The 15,156-nt window shown below is 37.4% G+C and overlaps 1 protein-coding gene across 4 annotated transcripts in view; it reads right to left on the reverse strand.

The window, feature by feature from the left end:
• The window catches only part of SLC2A9 (solute carrier family 2 member 9), a 117,996-nt gene that overhangs the window by 42,315 nt on the left and 60,525 nt on the right, over positions 1 to 15,156 (reverse strand). For all 4 annotated transcript variants that reach the window (XM_075420535.1, XM_075420532.1, XM_075420534.1 and 1 more), the window contains exons 9-10: positions 7,884 to 7,985; positions 5,520 to 5,595 (exon numbers count right to left, since the gene is read on the reverse strand). In XM_075420535.1, coding sequence (XP_075276650.1) covers positions 5,520 to 5,595; positions 7,884 to 7,985 — 178 coding nt within the window. The remainder of the gene's footprint in view (positions 1 to 5,519; positions 5,596 to 7,883; positions 7,986 to 15,156) is intronic.

The following is a 15,156-nucleotide window of genomic DNA, read 5'->3' on the forward strand; positions in this document are numbered from 1 at the left end:
AATGATGAAGTACCAAATTACATGCATGCCTGAACGTACCTGTTGTTAGCGTTACTGTTTCAGTCCCTTGCAATATGCCTGAAAAACATCTGTGAGCTGAAAAGCCATGTTCAGAAAAATGAAACAAATAAAGAAACCCCACAGTTTACCGTAACAGCTGATCCTAGCTGTAAAGGAGCAGATGGGACTCATCCATATGCCATCAGAAAGTGGGAGACCACACAACATCTAAGCTATCAAGAAAGTATCAGATGTTCTAACTAGAGAGAAAATATTGTATTTTTAAAGGCAATTTTATGCTCTAGAAAGTTACAGCAGTATTTTTATAAGCTCAGTTCCCCACATTATTTACTATTTTCAGGTGGGATAATCCTTCCAAGTACCAATAGCTCAATGAATGTAAACTCAAGTAATCCTAGTTGAAGATCTGTATCTGTAAAATAATTTCAAACCATGTGGGACTTCCTCTGAATAATGCTGAAATGCTCTAAATAACTATGGAAGGAAATAAATAAGCTACTAAATGTTAATAATACCATGACAACAGTACCTGTTTAACCAGTACAAACAAACGATGCTCACACTTTTACAAAAGACTAAAACAATTAAAAATTTGCAACTTAATAATGAAGAATATGCATTAATTTTCTTGCGGAAAACCCCTTTCACTGACCAGAAATGTGGGAAACTTATTCCTAAACTTCAGTCTTGTCTCATTAAACTATCAGAGCACTACGAAAGAATACTAGATACTGAAGTGTGAAATTTTCCTGCCAAAGGGGTGTAATAAAATATCACTGAGAGGAAGGCAATAAGCACTAGCCATTCAATCTGAAAAAATCTGGGGTGGTAAAGTAAAAGTCTACAAGATCAGAAGAAACTTGAAGCAGGAGGGTGGGAGTCAGTTGTTCCATTTCTTCCAATGCAAGATCTAAAGGGCATCACACAAAGCAAAACAAAGGATGTGTTTATAAGAGGTGGTAGACAGGTAGTTTTCTTTGCCAAAGGATGTTAAAATTTTGCACAGTTCCAGATGAAGAATGAACAAACCCACAAAGACCACAAAAATCTTACACACCATGTCTCAGGAAGATTGTAAGTCAAAAAAACAAGTGTACTGGTTCTGGAAAAATGTCTCACCTGCTTGTCCTGTTCATACTTTTCTCTAGATACTAACAGCCGCTCCACTGGAGATGCATTCAAAAATGTGTTCTTTTCTACTTACTTCCTCTTGCTAAAACTCTAACTTTAGTAGGAAATGAAAGATAAGGTTAATTTTCAGCAGTAACTTTCCCATTACAATAAATTATGGTTTTGTGTACCATGATACTCCACTGGCATTGCACACTTCCCTGAGAAAAAATTTAGTTCCCTAGTATATGTATGGTATACTGCATCTGCCACATGAAGGGTATCTTAGTATAACTATCACAGTATATAGTTGAACAAAACAAAGTTGACATTAAAACATTTGATAATTGCTAGTGCGTAGTATACTTGTCCTATCTAGGAAGATCCAGAAAAACAGATTTCCCATTGGATTAGAGTTCTGAAATAAAAAAGCAGAAGTACAAACCATTCAGTTCTGATCATTGTGTAGTAATTGATGACTCAAAATCCTTGGTAGCCTGCTCTACTGTGTATAAGCAAAATTTTTTTCCTTATAGTCACTCTGCATCTTCCTTGTTTCAACCTACGCCTTTTGTCTCTGGAGCGTTCCCACCACACCACACCAAAAGCCTGGCTCCATCACCGCAACACCCTCCCCATATGTACTCGGGGCTGCTCTAAGGTGCCCCAGAGCTGCCACTTCTCCAGGTTCAGCTCACCCAGCCCCCTCTCACAGGCCTCCTGTCCCTGACTTGGTGACTCTCAAATGAACTTGCCCCAGCTTACTGATGTTTTTCCTGTACCTGGGGGAGGGGGTGGCAAAACCTGACATAGTAATTGCACTCAAATATTGAAGTTGCGCCTTGTGATAGAAAACAGCAGCAGATGCAAAGTGGATGTCTCACTTTTTGGTAACTCTTGGTTCAGAAAAAAATACATATGCTCTCCTCTCATTCATCCGTCTGAAAACATGGCTAATAATGGAAGTTGCTTTCATGTTCTGAAAGCGAACTGCTCCCAGCTAAGAGGTAGCAAAGTAGTTCAGACCTCCTAAGCCCCACTAAACAGAATAGAGAAGTTTCACTGAAGAGAAATCTGTCCCCATTAAAGCCAGCTAAAATATCGCTTTTGATTTACAGAGGAGCCAGAATATGATTCTTTGCAACTTCTCAACAGCTGAAGTATCAATTATCAAAATTATCATAAAAAGCAAGGCAATGTTCAATGTTACTGACATATTCCCACTACCATCAGGTATTACAAATGTTTCAACATACACAGGAGAGGTGGAGAGGCCAACTAGGTAGCTACTGGTACAGCATTAATGTTCATTGGCCTTAAAAGCAATGAGCACAGTGAAAAACATAAAATACGATTTAATTATGAAGAATTTCTGCAGAAAGCAAGTATGTAATATCAAACAAAAGGTGTATGTGTTGCATGTATCTGCAGACACTTTGCTCCAAAGAGAGTGCAAAGCACAATGTAAAATCCTGAATAGCACCAGTGAAGGGAAAGAAGCTAAGTGAAGAAATCCAGAATCCATTCTGAAGAATGGTGAGGTGAGGGAGAAATGTAAAGAGTTAATTTTAATATGCCAAAAATACAATATGTCAGAACATATTGATCTGCAAGTTCTGAAAATCGGCGGTGAATGTCTGTACTATGGGAAAAATTACAATTTGTTTCAATAGAGTTTTTTAGGAAAAAAAAGGTAGATGTTGCAAGTAGCTGCACTTAAATTGTTTGAGCTATTTAAAATACTGGAAGGGAAGTTTTCAAGAAGTTTCAAGTCAACATTTGACTTTCCTTAGGTATTCAAAAATCAAGAGCAGTTCTATTCCACAGAATTCTTCTTTAAAAAAAAAGCCCTCAGTCTAAGTAACATGTTTGCAATATTAGGGACTTGGCTGAACCTGAGATTTGTCCTTACAGAACGACAAAGGGATTGCAAGATTGTTTGTATTGTTTGCCTTGCAAGAAGAGCTGGAGGTGAGGAAGGAGAACAGGCCACCTACAGCCCAACATTAGGTGCGTTAATGACCCTAGTCAAGTCTGTTTGACTCCTCCTGTCTTTCAGTCAGCTACCAAAGGAATAAGCACAGAGATTAGTGACAAACTGTTTTCCCAGAAGCAAGGGGAAAAGGAATATTCTGATCTTCTTCTCATTCTTCTCCAAAGCAGCATAATTTTTCTGAGCTTTTCCAAAAGAGGATTAACAGAATTACAGCAATGTTTCACTAGTCACACAAGACATCAGCAACTCTTTCTTTCCCCAGATAAACCACCGTCAATTAATTAGTTCACTTCAGTGGTGAAGATGTATAAACAGTTGATTAATGTCAAACTCTTTAGAAAGAAAAAAATAGGCAATAAATGGTGCATGAAAAACCTGAGAACTCAGGGGAACAGAAGTCTTACTTTTAGGTTCACAGCTGAACACCTGTGAAAAAACTCCTAAAAAAGCAGCTGATTTTTCGCTTTTTTGTGAAGAAGTTTGTGAGAGAATCTCTGAAAATTTAAGTGCTGTTTTGACATGTTATTCTGAATGTGAATTGAATTTGGATTAAACTCCTCTTTATCTATCTGCAAATAATTTTTGTTAACATTTCATTATTTGATAACTGTAGGATCCGATTCTGATCAAGTATCTGAAGGCTATAGCAACACTGTTTAGAGAAATACTGCACTCAGGCAAGTATCTGCACATTATGCATATCTATTAAAATGTGTTTTTTCCAAAGATTTGATGCAATTAGAATCCCAGGTTGGAAAGGACTTCTGCAGTTCAGCCTCTGGTCAAAGCAGGGCCAGTTGCTTGTGAACTCGTCCAGCTGAGTTTTGAATAGCTCCAAGAATGGAGATTTCATGGCCTCTTTGATCAACATCTTCCAGTGCTTAACCACTCTTAGTGTAAAATTTTTTCTCTTCTATCCAGTCAGAATTGCCCTTGCTGAGACCTAACTCTTGCTCTGCTCGTTTCATTCTACACTTCAAAGAAAGGACTTGCTCTATTACATTTTTATACCTTAAATTTGTTCTTTGGTCAAGAAAATTAAATACAAAAATTACAGCTTGTGAATACTGGATTGCTTATAAAGCTGTATCCATCTCTAAATAATCAAAACCAGGCTAGGGAAATAGCTCTGATAAACTCAAAAACAGTTACCTGAGGACATCAGATTTGAAATGCATGCGATCAGTAGAGAACTGCCAGACAAGAAGCAGCTCTGCCATCAGGTCATTTACCTTTTCATCTGATACTCGTAAATGTAAAATTTTCACTTAACAGAGTGACTGTAATTAAACTAAAGTAGATCCTTGCTGTTTTGAGAAGACAGGAAAGCTTTAAGATAAAGATGCTCCTCAATAATACTACTTAGACAAACTGGACTTGCTATTTTGAGAACACAGGAAAGCTCTAAGATAGAGAGGCTCCTAAATAATTCTACCCCAGACAGCTCAGCCTTGGGAGGGCAGATGCACCAAGCTACAGAGATAAAGAGGGACCAAGAGGGCAATGAGACCACAGCAACAACCTGGAAGGATACGGTAAACTGATCTTAGAACTGAGTTTGCGCAGAAACAAAGGTCAACCAGCGGACACTGTGATGAGGAGTATAAGCCTTCATCTTAGAGCCCCAAAGACCACTCGAGGATGCTAACAGACATGTGTGAAAGACATTAACATATGCTAATCAGTTCTTGGAAAAATTAATTAATATGCTAAGCATTTCTCAGAAATATAATGAATATGTATACTGTGATTGTATTTAACCTGAAATGAGAGGGTATTTGGCACGCACATTTGGAGGAGAGATCCCCCGTGTGCCCGGCACCGCAATAAAGAATACCTGCTTAATATCCCTCTGACTATTGAGTCTTCAACTCCAGCTTTTCATGGCATCACCACTATATTCCTATCACAAGTAAGCACAAACCCTCTTGCACAGCACTTCTATGTCTTTGGAAAGGAAGAGAAAAGGAACCACACACAACTGTCCACTTCCTCCACCAGTGACCCATTTGCATTCTACTGGCATTGAACTGTTAACACAAGCGGTGATAAATAAATAAACATTTAGCTTCCAGTCTGAGTGTTTTTCATAGATTTACAAAATTGTAGCGATCCTACAATAACAGCCAACATTTTAATTTGGTACTGATTGCAATTTAGACACTAGTTCTCAATTATGCTGACAGCTAAGTGGGAATGCATGTGTACACAGGTTTTAATCAAGAATGTTGCTATCAGTTTGTATTGTTATCACCTTTTATTGTCTTAGACCCCTTGTGGTTTTCAGATATGGGTAAAGTGAAGCTCCCTACAAGCAATTTGTTAACACAGTGCCAGTGCAAAAATATCTGTGCTTTGATGTACAAAGACACATGAAAAAATATAGACATACCTGGTCCAGTGCAGAACGATGCAATGATTGCAAGGATGCAAAATATACTGAAGTAAGGAAGCCAATGCACAGTTTTCTGGGTAGATAAAAGACATTCACGTTCAGTATATTGTAGGTATCACCAATATTTAAAAAAAAATCACAAATAATAGATAGTGTTTTCCATGATTCTTTATCTATTTCAGAATCAGTCTAGGATTACTTTAGAAAATCACAGTATTTCTGTAGAACCTTATTAGATGATTTCTTTTAAAGGTCTTGGTCTCTGTGGAATCCCTGTAAAGAAACACTAGACAACCTCTTGCACCACAGAAGTCACAACTCTGAAAGTTTACAACTTCTTGCGCTGAATTTCAAGTCAACCTGGAAAAGAGTTTTTCTTTCCATTAAACAGATTCGGTGCCTCTATGCTGCTCAGGTATTTCAGTGATGTTTAAAAAGAGCAACTATGATGGCTCATAGAGCTTCAAAGTTCACCAGTTAAAGGCTGAGCTGAAATCTAGACACGACAGGCTGCTTTTCGGTAGGACAACTGTATCTGAACCTTAGCAAAGCATGTGAAAGCCACAGTCCAGGTTTTTTTAGCCACAATCTGATTTTGCAGACAAGGAGGGCCATGTATACAAACAAAAGGTACAGTGGAAAACAAAACAGACTATAAATTGTTCTTTAAATAAATTGTTAATGGAATCACCTATTTTCCTCACAAAGCAATCCTTTTTCTACTTCTAAGCAGATTTTTCTTTATTCAGACCTTGAAATGATAGGAACTTGAAATACAATGAGCAATTTCTACTGAGTTTTCAGGACACTGTTTCTTAACCATGTGTGTGAATTCTTGGAAATAATACTAATAGATGGGAAAAACCCATGGTTTGCCATTCTGTTCTTTCTTCATCAGTGTTTTTTTTCCCATCAGCAAAGTATGAATGCCATTGTAATTAGAATTTTACTATTTCTGAAAAGTTGATTAAGATACGTGTAACTGTAGTATCGAAACTATCACCTTGAGTGGCACTGTAAAAATATACTTGCTAAAATAGGTAAGTATTTATTTCAGTGTTAAATAAAGACCAACATTTTCCAATGTTTTTTTCTCTTTCAGTCTGGGTTGGTCCTTTAGTTATGTGGAAAACATGGTCTCCTAGGCATCAAAATTACACATTTTGGAGTTCTCGTCTGAACACAGATCCAAGGTCTCTAAAGGCATCGAGAGAGGGAAGGTGCAAACACGGAGTAGATACAAATTCCTCTGAGATCAAGCCTATTTGTGCCCTGGTACTTTGTCCAAAGCAACACCTAATCTCTAATATTTAACAGATTCAGACACTTCTGAAAGGATGTACAGCTGAAAGGCACTCCAACTTCACAGATTTCCAGCAGCTGAAGGTCCTTACTCATCAAACTAGGTTTTGCAAGATTTGGACGAGAATTTTTCAGTCAGCATACAAAAGGTGCAGTAACATCTCTCTTTTGGAGAGCTGTCTCACAGTTGTCATGATGGGTATGTGAAGTAAAACTTTATCGTGTTGTACATACAGCTAAGTCATATGAAACTTCACAATAGTGTTGCATACACCTGCTAGGTAAACTGAATTACTGACCCTTTTCAACCAAGAAAAAAGATTTGAAAGTCAGATTAATGGCAAGACACAGGAATCAATGACAGCAAAAAACCAGCTTGATGAAAGTCCACCCCAAACCATGCCATTGCAGACTGCCAGCTTTACTTCTTAAAAGCTCTCAGGAACAGAAAGAAATTGCATCATTATGAAAATGGAAGCTAAAGAAGGAAAAATTACTTAGGGTCAGTATTTAGAATGGTTTAATGATCCTCTGACCATTTGAAATAGCTGGGGAACTGACTGCTAATAAGATCTGAGAACTTAAGTGCAGATGTTCTGCAAAGACTAAGTCTTTATATTTTCAATAAAAATATCAGAAATGTAACTTGAAAGAAACATAAAACATGGAATTTTTTCACTACTGGAAAAAACAATCCAAAACTGAGAATAAGGATGACTTGCAAAAGATGAAAGAAATCTCACAAAAACTGCATTACAAACAAAGATAGTAACATGGAATATGGGTGAACTATTTACCCAACTATGGGTAAAACTGTCTTCATAACAGCTCCTGACGTGCATGAATCTTTGAGTTAAAGAAACAGAACTTGACAAAGCCCCTATGGCTTTTTAATGTAAAGCTGCTATGGCTAAGCAAAAGACAGACATTTGAATCTTTATGTCAAACTGATTAAAAGGATTGGCTTATGCAGGAATGCCGATGCCAAAATGTATTGAGCACCTGGTGTTTAACATAGGCAAGAAAGAGAGTAAAAATCTGTAGTGACCGTAGTGTTACCTGTAAAGTCAGAGAGACAGTAAGTGCGGCAAAGAAGATAATCATCAGCCCAAAACCTCCGATGAGAAGAGGCCGGCGTCCGAGCCGTTCAATAACTAAGCCCTGGAAAATCAAAAAGTGGCACTTGACTTTCTTGGTAAAGCACTGAAAAATTCAGACCATGTAATATGTCCTCCTAGTAAACATGAACATCAGAAATAAAATCACGAGAGTTGGTTTTGTACTATTTATCAGCTATGATATGTTCATAATTGTGTTCATAGTTATGATTACATAACATAACTTCTTTGAAAAAACATGTCAGCATAGCATCAGCATCCTTATTTGAAACCACTGAAAAAAACTAGGAAACCATCAAAGCAGTACTTTGTATTAGTTTTATGCCTGGATTTCCTCCTACAGAACAAATGTGACCATATAGATAGGAAAAACGTGCAACTGGTAAATTCAAGTTTAATACCATTAGCATGGTAGATTTCAAAGTTACTACTGCAGTTAACTTCTTGTGCAACAATTTAATAACAAAACAAGCACTGCACATTAGCTATATAAAAATAATTAATATGATGATAACTACATGAAGTTCAATTATTTTTTTCAGGGCATAAATAATTGTCCATTGATTGAACGGCTTACAAATTTGCACCAAATTTCTATAATAATGTTCTTAGAATATGTAATTTTTAAATGTCAAAATGCTGAAACAAATTACAGTCCTTTGCTTTTGCATTTTGACTGTTTCTTAATTTCAACATCTTTCTGAATTTAAGCTTAAAGGGTTTAAACTTTAAGATTAATAGCTTTTTAGCATAGATTTTTTTTATTAATCTAAAATTTATTTTTACTTTCTTTTTTGTCCAAACATAGAAAAAAAACATTTAGTTGTGATTTTGGATAGATAATGTAATAAGAATAGTCAGATAAAATCAATCCATCTGTCAGAAACCTTTGCTCAGACAAGGTATGGTAACACTGATATATGTTCACTGACACACATTGTGAATTTGTATTTAATACCTGAGCATAAATCAACTTCACTAAAAGCAACCACAAGATCTGAATACTTATTTGCTAGAGAAGACCACAATGAAGAGTTTCCTGAAAAGTTTTAACATTAAACTGTCTTTTCTTTGCTAGTCTGACTCGTTAAAACAGGCTAATATGTATGTTAGGTCATGACACCTAATGTACGACTCCCATTAGTAACTACTATAATTACTAATTACATACACTTTCTTATGAGAAGGATAAAACAATTTTATGAAGCCTGAAATGTAGCACTTCAAGTAAGTTAAAGTCAGAATCACATAACTGTTTTCCACGTTGCTATTTACTGGAGACTGAAATCCCCCTTTCACACCTCTCTCAAGCAAAAGATAAAACAAGCAACACAAGTGAAATCTGGGGTAACAGCCTTAATTCTGGGAGACGATGCACACCGCTGCATAGCGAGCATCTAGAAGCAACATATTAAACGAAGTACAAAGTGACCCAGGGAAGAAACGTCTTGTCCGGCAAGCGCTTCTCCCACAGCATCAGGTTCACCAGCAGATTTTAGGACAGGCTTCAAAACCTGCCGACCCCGCACCCTGCCGAGCTGGGCTTCCACACCGCAGACATGCACCATCAACGCTGCAGAACACGGAAAGCAGCTCTGGGGCCCGCTTAAGCATTCTTTATTACTTTAAATGAGGAAATATACTCATTGTGACAGTTTCCACAGCTTCCATAATAGAATTTATTTCAGAGCCATGTTTAAAATAGACCCGCACTGATGTTATTAACATTTCACATTGTGCTCGTGGGGTCCAAATGCTCTAAAACTGCAACTGCTGCACGGTCAAAACCGCTACAAGATGCCAAGTATTTTCCACTATGATTAATGAATCCATCTTGCAAACACATGTTGCCACACATACACTTAATCAAGAGACATTGTTTATGGCTATGAGGGATGAAAAGTTATCTGAGGGGTCTGTAAGAAGACGGAGGCTTCTGCAATAGATGCTTCGTGTGCAGTTTGGTATGAATTACACAGTCAGCAACAGATGTTGCACATATAATTTGACATACCAGGGAATTTCCCTTATTTTTTTCAATTCTGGATTGGTGGTCAAGATTAAACAACCACAGACAGGGTACAGGATGAATGTTTGTCTTAGAGGGAAAGAGGTTCATAAATGACTCTCACACAGAGCAAAATATGGGGAAAAAAAATAATAGTTTTTGGTTGTAAAGCTCAAACCAAAGCAAATCCCAATAAGAGAGGACAGTTTGGACTAAACGCTCCAAAAAGACCTGTGTATGCACTTGTGCCTGCACACACTGAGAATAAGCAGTGTGGACATATCTGGGCAAATCTAGGTGGGTTGGTGAGGAACTCCCAGTTTTAACTGAGAGCAGCCAACCACAGACACAATTACAGCAGATCTGAGGGTTGCATATCCTTTTTTACAGAAGAGAATAATGCTTCCTAATATATTTAAATTCTTTTTTTATTCAGAGACAGTTTGGAAAAAATTAAAGCAAATCCATGTGCAGTCATGCTTTTCCCTGAGCTGATGTCAGGTTTCCCAAGCATTCATCATTGCTATTTATTTAGTACAGTAGCAATAAGGAACTCGAATGCTTCAGCTTCTGGGCACTCCCTGCAGTTTCAGCCCCAAAGACTTTACGATTACAATTTTTGGTGACATTTCTTGTGATTATGGAATGGACCGACTTTGTTCACTGGAAAAAATAAGCAACAAATTTTGACCTTATTGACAGGAAGACTATGACATACCAGAATTGCTGGGAATCATATAATCATTTTCAAAGCTGATATGAAGTACACTGACAACACTAATAAATCTAGGAAATACAGACTTGGAAGGGTTCTCAATTAGACATGATTAACTTGCACAGTTATGGGGGAGAGAAATGCCTACTTCCATTTTAAAGCTAAGGACACCTCTAATTTGTTCAAATGCGTGACCTGTCTCTTGTATGACCAACCCAACAAAACACGTCTGCTTACGGCACACATTCAGACGAGGCACGCCAAGCTCAACTGAAATGGGATACTACACTCAGTCAAGTTCATGAAAAGCCAAGCACAACAATCAAAACCATGCTCCCTACCTGGTAATAAATTACAAAGCTGTGGTCTCATGAAAGGCAGCATGTGTGTTTGGAAAGACATGGGTCTGTGGCTTTGCTGGTCAGGAGGCAAATGCAGAAGCATCCCAGGGCCCACTGGCAGATCACAGTTGTTCAGCTGGGAGCCAATCCCCACCAGAAAAGCCTCTCAGGAGGCACCATCTTTCATCAAGACCAAAAAAGTTTTTTGAATCGTTTAAGCAAGCAGACACTTCAACAGCAGTCCGTCCAACTGTTTAGGTACACAGTACTTCTAACTAAAATTTAATTTATTTTTGAGGATATCTTAAGAAAGCCTATGACAGCACATCAGCACCTCAAATTTCTCTGCTGAATTGTTTGTTCCCCATTTCTTGATGGAAAAAAAAAGCTCAGATAAATGCTGAAGTTTCAGCAAATACTTGAAAAGAAAGGTCTAAAACTCCTCTATAACAGCAAGATTTCCTGGTGAAAAAAATGCTGGTTTTGAGGTTGTAAACAGACAACAAGTTCATTTTTAGTTATGATTATACAAATCCAAAACTTGTTAAATTGCAAAACCCACTAAGATGCTTATGACTCATAAGAAGTGGAAGGTGATTCACCAGTTTTCAAGTATTTATAGTTCTGAATGCTCCACTGCTATGCACTGGTAACCATTACCTACTGAAGACCTATAACAAGTCAAAATAAACTCTATGGTAGAGTAAATGAAATAACAAGAAATTTAGTATATGCCCAAGTACAGTAAAAAAAAAATCTTACAACTCTTTTCTGTGATAGCACGTTGAATTATTTGCCAAATTGTGTAGGCTGATACTTGTTTATGTGTGATCACAAACATGCATTTTGTAGAAGCCTATACCCAGTCATAGTAATTAACACTGCTGAAATTACTGAAAATGTGTAAAAAAATATTGCAACCAAAATTCTCTCAAAACAAATGTTTGGTGATAATAAGGCAACTGATATGCAAACTAAGTTAACAGTTCACACAACTTATATTTGGCTGGCAGGAAACACTTGTGAATAAAGTTAAAAAAGCAAATGTCAATCTTTTCACAGTCAGCTGCAGATACCGGGGCTGACATAATGAAAGCAGAGTACATTAAAAAAGATCAGACAAGCTTCTCTGAATAAAATGAATATGTAAGCGAGTTCTACAGCCCAAATGAGAGATCACTGAATCCTATTCCCTACTTGTTTCCTGGCCCTAAATTATACTAAGAAAACCGTATTAGATCTGCATGATGTCTCAGCTCTGTAAAGAAGTTTGATCTATATGCTAACGTCAAGAGTAGCCACACTTTTTTTCTCATGTATTTTGGATATAGGTCTGAGTAAGACTGTATGTGTAGATTCAGATTTAATGTGACAAGCTAACTCTGTGTTATTTCCATTTTAAATAGCAGGATTAAAATGGATAATCATATTTATATCACTGTCAGGTCTATTTAAAACATGATGTGTAGTATCCTGCATTCAGCAAAAGGAGAGGAACAGAAGACTGAGGGTTATAATATTTTTATTCATATTTTTATGTATATCTATTTGTCTACTGTATGAATTATACAGTTGTAAAACAAATAAATGGGCTATTTTATTTAAGTACCTAAACTTGAATTTAGAGGCCTAGGACCAAGTCTGACCACATAAGCACAAGCCTTAAATAAAACTGTGCCTAACCTGGCTCTCACAGCAGTCCGCTTCTATCTGTGTTAATGCCATGACAGGGTAAGATCCTATACATCTTCTGCAGACACAAGGCTAGGGATTACTATCAGCAAAGAGTGGAATCAATTGCTAAGTTTCTACGCTCAGTCTGAACTATTTTGCAGTAAAGCATCCTTGATCAGCTTCACTTGGTTGGTGCTTTATTTTCTAATGATGGTATTTGAATGCCCTGATGCAGATCATCTTGAATAGATTGGGGGAAAAATGACTCACAACCCTTTTTTGAAAAAAAATACTCAAAAGCAGGAGATATGCTGCTGAAGGATTTGTACTAGACAAATACAGTCTCTAACCCACTGTGCCCTGCATCTTAGGAGTGGTGTTGTAAGCCAGACCTTCATAGGGAGACTTTTTCTCCTGGAAGGCACTACATCATTACTTCAACACATGTAATCCTTGTCTATCCAAACGCTCAAGTGTTATAAAATAATTAAGAAGAAATATTGTCTTTGTCTAAAAGGGATCCCATTGACCACTTGTGGATTAAGGTAGCATGCACAGTCACACTCTGTGATTCACCCTGCAGTGAAGACATGCCCACATGCACTCCAGCTGTCGACAAGTGTCGTGGTCTGGGAAGCTGCCTGGCCAGTATCTTTTTTTTGTACTGCTGATTCTTTCTGATTATATTTTGCCCAGTACAGTGACACAAATCTGAGTATTTTTCCACTCACAAATTTGCTCCATAAAGACTGCACACATTTACATTTGAGATCCGAAATGAGGATGAATTTGTGACTAGGGAGTAATTAGAGACTCTCTGCATCTAAAAGAATTCAGTCTCTTATATTCCAAATGAATCACTATGTTTTTGGATTTCACTTATTAGACATGCTTAGCAGTGCTTTCATAGGACTGAGCAAAGCATATGCAAATCATCCAAATATTCGTGCAACTGAAATTTTATATCAGCAAAACAGATTAATGTGGTAGGCACTTTTGGAAGCCAACTGTTTGCTCATGGAGGCAACTGTTTATGGCTTCTTAAAATTGTAGATGATAAGCTGCTTAAATATTTCTCTTGGGTAAAATTAATGGTCTTTGGTGCCAGTTAACTTTTTCCCCAAAATCCATATGCTATAGCATATTGATGAAGACTACTTTTTCACCTCACAATTTATTAGTTAAAGTGAGGCTTTCATAATGATGATTAATGAAAATCCCAGAAATCTTGTGAGTTGATGGCAATGTCTGAGAGCACTGGATCTGGGCACACGGAGCACCTGTCTTCTGTTACACAGGGAGAAGGAAGAGAGGGTCTTCCTTTCATCCCCCCGAAAATACTAGGATGAATTATTAACTGATCGAAAAGTCTGAGAGCAACTAGAGGAGACTAAGGTAATAAGAAGAGTCAAAAAAGATTTGCTCAGTGCAGATCAGTGTGACTTCTTTCACTGTCAGGGAGGAAGCTGAGTTGATAGAAAGAAAATGAAAAACATGATGGATTTTGACTTCAGTAAGCCTTTTGGCACAGTTCCGCATGACATTTTGTATTTGTGCATATGATTTTTTCCTTCCCAAAGTGCAGTAGTGGGTGCCTTTCCTTGTTGAATTTCATTTTACCGATTTCAAGCCACATATCCAATTTCTCATGATCTTCTACAGTTCTTGCAAATACTTCTGAGTTTCTCCCTTTGGAGACTTTGAATGACACAGTTGATTATAAAAAGGCTCTTTGTTATCCCTCCCATATTATTAATGGCTATTTTTATGATTAATTGACCTAGGACATACCACCACAGAATGCCACTTGGTATTTCTTTGTACGATAGTGAAGTGTTGATAGCTACCCTCTAAGAATAATTTTGCAGTTAACTGAGCATCCACACTGTTATAATTTCCATCCAGCCCACACCTAGTGTATCTTATATTCTCTAATCTCAACATGATGGACTTTTTCACACAATGTGTATGAAAAACTGTAAAATTCACTGCTTTAGGATGCGTGGATTATAAAAACATACAAAAGTTGAAAAGTAACTAGACAAATTCAAAGAAAAAATTCTATCCAGGCTACTAAAGGCCAATATATTACCTTCTAGTTCTGGTACTCCTTGAGTAACAGCTTGTCATGGTGAGGGGAGCAAAAGGGGAAATTGCCATGTTTGTGTCGTTTTTGCACTCTACTTACAGCCTACTGGGGATTATGGGTAGGTGAAGGTGGATTCTGACCTAGTGTGAACAATGTCACATGGGACTGCATTAGAAGTCTTACTAAAAATCAGATTATAGCAAAACTTCCTAAGAATCTTCAAGCTGAAAGTACTTGTCACCCCATTTTTTCCACATGCTATGACTGGCTGTCACTGGAAGGTATTTCCTCCTGTTCTGACTGCAGCGGAGCCACAAAGTTTCAGTGGAGATACCTTGCATTATCCTTTGCATACCATGGAGGAAATGGTTAGGGACGAGAACATCT

This window comes from Opisthocomus hoazin, chromosome 5, assembly GCF_030867145.1.
Source record: "Opisthocomus hoazin isolate bOpiHoa1 chromosome 5, bOpiHoa1.hap1, whole genome shotgun sequence".
NCBI lineage: Eukaryota > Metazoa > Chordata > Aves > Opisthocomiformes > Opisthocomidae > Opisthocomus > Opisthocomus hoazin.